Source organism: Aythya marila (genome assembly GCF_965140915.1).
Source record: "Aythya marila genome assembly, chromosome: 24".
Lineage (NCBI taxonomy): Eukaryota > Metazoa > Chordata > Aves > Anseriformes > Anatidae > Aythya > Aythya marila.
The window spans coordinates 1430216-1440679 of NC_139065.1; the positions used below are offsets into that span (position 1 = coordinate 1430216).

The 10464-nt window shown below is 47.1% G+C and overlaps 1 protein-coding gene across 1 annotated transcript; it reads left to right on the top strand.

Moving 5' to 3' along the window:
• Window positions 1–216: 216 nt before the first annotated feature.
• On the top strand, window positions 217–10116 carry CAMK1G (calcium/calmodulin dependent protein kinase IG; the record flags this gene model as incomplete). Its single annotated transcript, XM_082778591.1, has 12 exons — window positions 217–308; window positions 3043–3171; window positions 3675–3749; window positions 4036–4174; window positions 4302–4425; window positions 4983–5058; window positions 5623–5735; window positions 6102–6180; window positions 6590–6677; window positions 7474–7895; window positions 8428–8558; window positions 9628–10116. 11 exons carry the CDS (start codon window positions 217–219, stop codon window positions 8519–8521), a joined length of 1431 nt encoding a protein of 476 aa, XP_082634717.1. The 3' UTR covers window positions 8522–8558; window positions 9628–10116.
• Between the last annotated feature and the right edge of the window lie 348 nt (window positions 10117–10464).

Sequence of the window (10464 nt, forward strand, 5' to 3'; positions counted from 1 at the left end):
AATGGCAGGGACACACTCAGCTCTAATGTCTAAGTAGCAAAAGTAGTACAAAAAGTACAAAACCTCACATCCTTTAAAGCTGTTGTAAAGTCTGAATGCAAGCAAGCACCATGCGTGGCAGCCTGGCTTCTCCTGTTCTCCCTTCGAGCCCCCTCCACCTCCCTCAGCTCTCTCCTCCTCTTCCTCACAGCATTCCCTGCTTCCACTCTGGAGGAGATGGGCCGCAAGGAAGAGGACGACAGCAGCTCCTGGAAGAAACAGACGAGCAATATCCGAAAAACTTTCATTTTCATGGAGGCCCTGGGATCGTAAGTACCGCAGCTGCTCCCGAGGCAGAGCCACACCAGAGATCTCCTCCCCAACAAGTCCCCCCTAGGGCAGTGACTCCCCCCATGGTGTAGGCCAGTGGCACAAGCACTCATCTCCTGGCGAGCCAGCAGTGCTCTCCTGCCGAGCCTGGGGTGCTGCAGCCCAGCACAGGTTTCCTGCTGGTGCTGATGCTCACCGAGTGGCACCAGAGCCGCCCTGCATCCCCCTCACACGGCACCCCATGAGCTCTGTGCTTCCCTCCTTGCCCTCCAAGCCTGCAATGCAGCGTGTTTGTGATTCTGTGTGATTCTGGGCTTATGTTTTTGCTCTTTCCCTTCTGAACGCACTGGTCTTCGCTGCTGCAAGGTCGAGTAAGGTCAAGGGATGGCTCTGAGAGCTATAATAACGTCGTGTATTTAGCTCATAAACCCTGAATCACTTGAGGGATGAAACAAGAACAAGGATGTTCAAGTTGTACGATATTTCTCTGTGAGTTAACAGCTTAATTTGCCTATTTGTGTGAATGAGACGAGAAAGCGTTTCCAAGGTGGCGGAGGAGGAATTGAATTACCTCCAATAGGAGATTCTGCCACGTCCAGATTTTCCCTGACTTTAGAACCCACAGCAAAGCTTCCAAAAAACAGCTACTCCAGAGCTCAGCTATGTTTTAAATTATCGTGTTCCTGGTCAGCCTCCGAAATTACTTAAATTACCCAGCAGTTTCCTGTAAAGGAATGAGGCTAGAAAAAAGGTTTTGCCTCTCCTAGCCAACTTGTTGATTCATCATTTTTTAATAAGGGGCATAATTATTATAAACTGTTTGGGACAGATATATAGAACAGATGCCCCAGCATCTGATTTGTAGGTTGTTCATTTCCTACTATTACATTAGTAGGAAAATTTAGTATAAGAAATTGGGATTTTTTCCACATGCACCACTTCAGCTAGCTGACAAAAATAAATGAAGATCGGGGACTTAAAAGTACCTGGAAATTTCCCATCATCTTCCCAGAACATCCATAACTGTTGGATTAGGGACCTTAGAAAGGACACCCCTGCCCATTCCTTGTTTTCAGGAACATGAAAGTATTTCCATGAACCAGCCTTCAGAGCTCAAATGGATAAACAGAGGAAATGTGTGAAACAAGGAAAAAGTCCCCATGCCAGCTGATTTTTGAGCCAGAGGACAGAAGGCCATTACAAATAATTCACTGAGTGAAACCAAGATTCAAATTCATCTGTTGGGGTGCTTTCCTGAAAGTAAACATTTTTTATTTTGTTGTTGCTTTTAAAGGAATTCCTTAACCTTGCTGGGAAGCTGTCCTGGCACAATCCTAATTCCTCAAGCCCCCATGGTGTTTCAGGTGTTTTCACAGCACCGAAGCAGGAGGGAAGCAGGGCCCAGCGAGGAGCTGCCCCAGGCTCCTGCTCTCCCTCTGCATCGTTGCTGGCTGCCAGTAGCTAACACAGACACGCGAGCAAAGCAAAGCGCCAGATGGGCACAGCTCCGTGCTCACCAAACCCATTTGCACAGTGCCCTGGGTCCTTTGTTAGTGGATTACAGGAGGTATGGGTTTCCTGCCCTTGTTTACTGGGTTTGCTGCAATAGCATCCCAGCTGACAGCACGATTCCACGCGCTCACCTTCCTCACTCTACCTGCTAGCACCCTGCAGGGCTTGCAGACTCAGTGGCTTGTCCCATTTAACTGCCATCAATTAATCTGTTGTTCATTTGATGAGGATTGTTGGGGAGTGACCTGGCAAAGTATGCACTGTCACTGTCCTGAGACACGTGTTCTGCTGCCTGAGAAAAACCTTTAACAGGATTGCAAGCTTAAGACATGTTATAAATACCCGCTTGTCAGTGCACTGAGCTGAACTCCCTCAGGAAAGTACTAGGCACTCACTTGTCACGTTGTGACTAAGGTTACGCAGGTATAAACAGAGAGAAAAACCCATTAAATGCTGAATGGAAATACTAAGAAACAAGCTATGGTTATCCAGTCATTTTCCTCTCTATATACACAAAACTTTGACTGATACACCCCAACTGCAACACAACTGGGCTCTCCTCACTGCAATTTGTCTGCCTCAGTCCTCAGGGCAATGCTGAGCAGGGAAAGTGAAGCACTGCTTCGGCTAAAACAAAGGCCCTTTGAGGAGACACAGTCTGTAGTAAGCAGGAATTTGGCCTGGCTGGAACAGAGGTCTCCGATCATTCCCCGGGGCCATTAGCTGCAGCGAGCACTCAAGCTGCAGGCAGCCCCATTAGAGGGGTGGTTGTCTCTGCAGGACTCACACCTAGCCTGGGAAAATCCCCCGTGGTCCCAATGGATTGGAGAAGCCTGCTGCTGGCCGCCTGCCTCTCCAGCAGCCTGCTCCAAGCCTGGACAGCTGAAGTTCATCAAAGCCTGGCACACGCAGACAGTCCTGAAAAAAAGTGACTTAATTCCATCACAGGGAGCAAATTCATCCACTCCCTCAACATAGCTTCATGAGAAACTATGCAAATTTAACCTTTTCTCTACAGAGAAATTTTTTATTATATATATACATATTGCAAAATCTTTTATTGCATATCCTAATTTTGGGGCTGCTGGAAATGTAGTCCCAGCTTTACCATCAGCATCCACTTAGAGTTTGGTTTTCCTGCTTTTTTCTCTTTCTCTCTGTAACTATCCTCCCAGTTCACAGGAGCAGCATCTATTGAAATACAACTTCTCCTCTTTGCAGAGGTGCCTTTTCAGAAGTTTTCCTAGTGAAACAAAGAAGCACTGGCAAGCTCTTTGCTCTGAAATGCATCAAGAAGTCTCCTCTCACAAGGGACAGCAGCTTGGAGAATGAAATAGCAGTGTTGAAAAAGTGAGTATGTATACATGGTGTAAAGTGAAGCGGAACAAATGTCCTTTCCCAGGATGTGGCTCCAGAGCGAGACTAATACAAAGAAATAAGTATGTCTTTTTAAAGCATATACAAATACTGGTGCCAACTAGTGGAGTAGGAGCATTCCTTCTCTCGTTCCCCTGCTGGGTTTGTAACCCCACCACAGCCACACTGTCCCAGCCTGGGAAATGCAACAGATTGGGCAGAAGAACAGGCAGGGAAGGGAGAGCCAGAGTTAATGCTTTTACAGTCCAAGTAATACCCCTGATGCCGAGAAGGCAGCTGCTCAAAAACTGAGGGTTTGCCGCTGGGACAGAAGGTGCTCTGAAGGAAGCTTGCTGGGGCATCAACGATCCTGTGCTGCATGGATCAGCCACAAAACAACTCAGTGAACTTGCATTCACGATAAAAACAAGACAACTGTTGGGTCTTCAAACTTTTTCCTTGTCAGCTTTGTTTCTGACCCGTGACTATCTTTGCAGAATAAAGCATGAGAACATCGTGACTTTGGAAGATATTTACGAGAGCACAACCCACTTCTACCTGGTCATGCAGCTGTAAGTACGAGCAGGGCTGTTTTGTGTAGGCCTCAGAGGAAGCAGGAGGCAGGAGCAGGGCAAGGCACCGCATCTCAGCACAGCCCTGTGTGAATTTGTGGGTTTTACCAGGGGTGCTTGCTGGTTGCTGGTGCTCCCAGGGGAGTCTGCTGGCTCTGAGCCCTGCAGGGTGCTGCTGCTCAAGGAACTGCTCTGCTAGGAGGAAGTCAGCTCGCCTCAGAGGTGAGAACACAACTGCCTTTGTTTAATTTTCTGGCTTTTTCTTTCTGAACTACCACTGTAACAGGGTGTCTGGTGGAGAGTTGTTTGACCGGATTTTGGAGCGAGGGGTTTACACCGAGAAAGATGCGAGCGTGGTGATCCACCAGGTGCTGACAGCAGTGAAGTACCTCCACGAAAACGGAATAGTTCACCGCGACTTAAAGGTGAAGCCTGTCCCTCAGCCACAGCACTGCCTCTGCAGCCACCTAGCTTTCCCTTCTCTGTCCCATGACTTTCTGCTGTTTCAGTTTTCTACCACAAATTTCAGCCCCTGACTCTCTGTATTCACAGCCTGAAAACCTTCTTTACCTTACTCCTGAAGAGAACTCCAAAATCATGATCACAGACTTCGGCTTGTCTAAAATGGAGCAGAATGGCATCATGTCCACTGCCTGCGGGACTCCGGGATACGTTGGTAAGCCAAGGACCAGGAACGGGGTTGTACAGGTGGACTGTCAGGGAAAAAGGCTGTGCATTTACAGCACACTGTCTAGCAGAAAGGAAAAAATACATAATCACATATTAACAACAACACATCAGTCACAGATGCACTGCAGAGACACATAAAGAAATGGATTGCAGATGAGTTTAGAGACTGCAGAATCCCAGAGTGTTTAAAAGCACAAGAAAAAGATAATTCTAAAAGCAATAGATTTCTCTGTTACTCATGTATTTATTGAAAATTTACAAAAATAATTTTAACACAATGGGATGTTGTTTAATGTCAAACTGCATCGGCTTGATCAGCAGCTTGCTGGTCAAACCCTCAGGGTGCAGGCAGAAATCCTCAGTGTTTCTTTCTGTTCAATGCTATAAAGTAGGTACAGAAAGCAGAGACTAACTGGTACAGAGGGCTGTTAATGGCTTCTGCACTGATACCTCAGAGCCAAGTGTACAAGAAACTCCTCCTTCTCCCAGTATTGAGTCATTTACTATTGCTTGTAATTTTCATTTCTTTCTGCTTTTCTGCAGCCCCTGAAGTCCTCGCCCAGAAACCATACAGCAAAGCCGTGGACTGCTGGTCCATTGGAGTCATCACCTACATCCTGTGAGTAGAAGCAAAGAGCATCCCATTTTTTTCATGAGTTTCTCAACTTGTGTACTGCTTCGTACACCTCTGCAGTGTGGAAGTGAGAGTGGAGGCGATGCCGAATCTCCTCCTTCCCTGCGGTAACAGCACATCATTCTTCCTTCGCACAGATTCACCACACCATAGAAACAAAAGGGATGTTGGGAATCAAGAAACAGAGCGGAGATGAAAGGAATCGCATTTTTCTCTATTATGTGCCTCATCCTATCCTTTGTTTTTTGTTTTTTTTTCAATTGCCTACAAGTATCATTCGATCTTCCTCTGTACATTTTGTTTCGTTTCCTCCCACACCATGCAGTTATGTTCCAGCTGTGGCTTTGTCCTTTTGCTGCTGCAGTTAAGTTTTTAACTCTTTTCTGCAGCTTTCCCAATGCACTCAGATGCAAGAAACAGATAGATTCCTAGAGCAGCCTCCTCTGTCACTCACTTTCTCGTGCTGCATGCGTGTGCCCAGCCCACCCGGGCTCAGGGGGATTGTGCTGACAGGCACTGAAGGCCGTCTGTCCGGCTGCTCTCTTCCAGGCTCTGTGGGTACCCTCCTTTCTACGAAGAGACCGAATCCAAACTGTTTGAAAAGATTAAGGAAGGCTACTACGAGTTTGAGTCTCCATTCTGGGACGACATCTCCGAGTCAGGTAGGGCTCAGACACCGGCAGCGCGTTGCTTCCCCTGCCCTGCACAGCCGCCGTGCTCCCGGCCCCTGCTCTGGAGCTGCTCCGTAGAAGCAACTTCTAAAGCTGCTCAGTTCAAAAATTCAGTCCAAATTCACCTAATCTAAGCATGAGGTTAGGTACATCTCCAGTACACAATTTTTCATCAGGAGCACCTCACTACAAACACCTCCCTTTACCAGCGTAACAGGGCGGTACGAACGCCTCCTTCTTGGGGCTGACCTTTGCAGTGTTTGTCTGCCAGCGTTTGCCATGTCCCATTAGGATCGCATCCTGGAACAGGGAGGAAATAACCTTTTCTCTCTCTGCTTCTCCTCTCCTCCCAAACAGCCAAAGATTTCATCAGGCACCTGCTGGAGAAGGACCCGAACAAGAGGTTTACCTGCGAAGAAGCCCTGCGGCACCCATGGTGAGCAGAGCGGGTGCTGGCAGCGACTGCTGCCCCTGGGGGTTTGTCAGTCGCTGTGCTGGGTGGTAGCTGAGAATGGAGGTGTCCCCCCAGCCCCTTGTTAACGTCACTGGCTGCCTCCGCATGGCCCTGGGTCTTTCTTTCTTCTGTGCGAAGAAAGAAAATGATGAATAATTAAAGATGCAATTTGTGTAATATTTGTCTCCATAAACAGAGGCAAGGAAGAAATCCCATTCTGAGCTTTTCCAAGCTTTGAAGTGTGTGTTTGTGTTACATTTTGTTGCTGTTTTTCCTTTGGGTTTAATTATTGCTGATTGAATGTACAAAGCAGTTAGTTGCCTCCAGAATGTGGAATGCCTTACAAATGCCATCTGCCTACGAGCCCATTTTCTTCTCTCCCCATCTGCAGGATTAATGGAAATACAGCCCTTCACCGTGACATATACCCATCTGTCAGCGCTCAGATTCAGAAAAACTTTGCAAAGAGCAAATGGAGGGTAAGTTGTTTGCTGTTGGGAGCCTAGAGCCATTTCAATAACAAATGCCAGTTGCTGCCATCTAGCAATGAGCAAGGCTTCGGCTGTGTGGGTAAGCACCCAAAAGCTGAGATCCTCCAAAGGCTGCCTGAAAATCATGTGCAGCTACTGCTTATAGTGTGTTTGGACCAATATTCATTGCTGCATTGCACACTGGTACATTTACCAAATACATTGTCCTGTAGTGCCCTTGCCAACAAAATAAAGGCTAGGGGAAAAGGACTCTTGTCTCTGTCCTAGGGAAATGAAATAGATGCTCCATCAGCAGGTTTGTGAGCTTAATCCAGCTTTTCCTTCTTTCAGCCTTGGACATAAATTGGTTCTTCATCTATATCAAGAGTTTTTGTAAGAATTTAGGTAGAGAGAGGAATGCCATAGGAACCACTTCTATGATAGTATTCTAAATACTTACATTCAAAATTCAGCTCAAGCCTCCGTTTCACACTGTGGGGTAATTTACAGCTGTTCCCCCTGATTTCCTTATCTAGAAATAGTTGTAATCTTCAAAAGCATCAGCAGTTTGCAGTCAGGGGAAACCGCAGTGTTTGTGCCAGGAACGAGCACGTCCCACTTTCTACAAGTTGTGCAAACACTCAGGCAGCGCTAACCAGTACAGCACCATCATCCCCCCGTGCTGCTGCTGCTGCAGGGAGACGTCCCTTCATCCCGCAGCAGGGAGACATCCCTTCATCCTGCTGCACCCACACAGCACCACACCGCTGGGCACTCACCATGGGCTTTTTATCTTCCTCCCCAGCAAGCCTTCAACGCTGCAGTCGTGGTGCACCACATGAAGAAGCTCCACATGAACGGCCACGCCGCGGCTGGAAGCACCCTCCCTGTTATACAAGTTTCAGAAACATCCAGACCCAGCACGCCCAGCACCACCCGGCCACCAACGCCGAACAATGACAAGGACACATCGCTCCCTCCGGTCCCTGCACGAGCCTGTCCCAACCCTCCTGCTCTGCTGGAGCAAGACACAGGAACGAGAGAGGGAAAGCTGCAAAACCCTCCGGTGAACGGATCGCTGCCTGCGGGCAGCAGCTCAGTCTCACCAGACAACCAGAGCCCACCAGCCAGAACTTGTGGCTGCAGCCCAGCCTGCATGGGGCACGAGAAAGCCAAGGCGTCCTTCTGCTCTGAGACGGTGCTCCTTAAAAGACCTGGAAAATCCCAGTAGGTATCCAAATCATTAGGTGTAACTTCTGACAAAGTGTATGGGACGAACCTTCCCTGGAAGTAGTTGCCTGGCACATAAGTTGCCAGCTCCAGGTGGAGTAGAAAGGAGGGAGAAAAAAGGCCAGAAGCAAACTTTGGACTGGATAGGTGGCAGTGCCCAGCCAAGCATCTTCTGTGCTCGTATGAGCATGAGGTGAGGCACGGTGCCCAGGCTGCACAGCAAAGCTTGCAGTGAGCTGAGCGGGCAGGGGTTTGGTTGCCACACTCCATTTACATCAGTGCATTTGCTTTCCAGAAATTGAAATTGCCTATGGTTAAAGCTGCTGATGCCAGTTATTCAGCTGCTTCTGAGTGAGCGCACCCTGCCTTTGCTGCAGTGTTGACTTGCACCCCTACTCTGCTTTCAGCAGATGATATTCTTTATATTAAAAATACAACTTTGGTTCACCTGCAGAATGATCAATGATATTGCTATTTATATATATATTCTTTTCAATTTTCCTCTTCCGATTCTTCCATTTTTATCCAGTCATTTCAAATCAGAAGTTCTTGTTCCAATGAAAAACAGTAAGCACTCCTCTCACTGTGGGACTGGGCAGACTGGAGTTTGTTTGATTATGTGATGAGGACGGCAGCCACCAGGCTCCCCCATCGCCAGCGGTAAGTGCACCACAACCCAACGACCAAGCTGCTTTCAATTAATCCCATTACAGCGTGAAAAAGGGAATGGCAAGAATAGCAAAGTGCTCGTGCATTAAATAAATTGTCTTTGCAGTTTTTCTGCAATAGAAAAACACCTTAACTAAATCATCTTTCAAGAAAGAAATCATCTTTCAGCTTCCATTTAGGCCAGTCCACTGACTCTAAAACCAATTGGTTTTAAAGGCAATTATTGCCAGCCTTTCATACCACAACAGGCTCGAACAAGAAGTGTGTGAAAGGAAGCAAAGCATGAACCTGGTATATCAAACACTTCAATTACTAACAGCTACTCTTTGAGAATCACACTGGAACCAAACAGCTTCACCAGCTGGGACCGAGGGCTTCAGCTGGGTGTCAGCGGTGGCCAAGAGCAAAGGGCTGACAACGAGCTGCTGGCTGGTGGCTGAGCACAGACGGGAGATATCCTGCAGCCTGAATAGCCCAGCCCTTGCCCAGATTCAGTCCAGGCAAGACAGTTCAGGTTGCTCTGTTACCAGAGAGCATTGCATGGAGATGTTCGTTTTGTAGGTGAGCAAGAAATAACAACGTACAGAACGGAAAGTTTCCTCTGGTCTGACTGTAGCTCAGATAACTTCTTAGCTAGTCCAGAATTAAATATTTGCCCCACGTTTTATACAAGCAGTAAGGCCTATTGCTATTAGATTCTGGGAGAAAAAAATGGTCCTCAAAAGGTGAGTGTATCCTAGCATAATTCTCCATGAAAACTACATCAAGAGAGCTATGTCCTATCATCTTTTATGACCCTCTCTACTGATGAGATTATACGGACAGAACTGTAATGTACAAAGGATCAATAGATGAGACAAATGCAAGTAAGATCCACTACAGACTCCAAACAGGTCAATTCCGATGATCAGTCATGGAATAGCCCTTTATAAATGCAGCATACAAAAGGATCTAAGCTGTTCCTAACCCCTGTGCTGCTGCTTATTAACAGAGCACATTGTGAAGGCAGCAGTCTAATGAAATAAAGTTCAATCCCCAATTGAAATTCTCTCTCTTGCAGAAACAGAAGGGCTGTTTTACTCTTTTCTGCACTTCAAAGCCAGACATCAGCAGTGCAAGCAAGAAGAAAGGAGGCTGCGTCCCGCCAGCAGCGGATGGGCAGCAGCATCTCGGAGAGCAACGACCAACGGGTGACGAGCAGCACATTAGTCCTGGGAATCCATCAGTGCAGCGACCTCAGCGTGTTTCTGGATCGTTAATGCTGGGACAAGGCACTTTAGCAAGGGAAAGTCTGAGGCTGCTGCTAGCATATTCAGTGTATATTATCCATACTACATTGCTCGATGCTGTAAAGCTTTTGTTTTCTGTATACTGTTTAGTTGTCCAATGCATAAGTGCACTGCACAGCACAGCATAAATCCTATAAACCAAAGCCATGCAGAGTTTTATTCAGTGGCAGCTCAGTTATTTTTACAACATGCACCCTACCCCTTTGTCGGATTTCAGTTCTTCCCAGGCTTCAGCTCTCTGCAGCTTGGTGACAAGCAGCTGCCCAGGCTGTGCAGTTCTCACTTCAGCTACAAAAGGAGACAACCTGCTAGCAACTTCCATATGTCTGATAATAATCACAGCGAGGTCTAAATTCCCTGCTTCCAAGTCCATAATTGCACAATAAATACTTGCTTAATAAAGCTGACTTTTGTTTTGTAAAGTGCCTGTTGGTTATTCATAGAAATTTGATGTGGTAACGGTCTATTAAGTCCCTTCTAAAGCGTTCCCCATGCAGCTGCAGACCTGCTCCCTCTGGTACTTTCTGGCAAAATGTTACACGGTAAATAAGCAGATTGTGGCAGAAAGTCAAACGAGATATTTGACTTCACATCTGAATATGAGATCG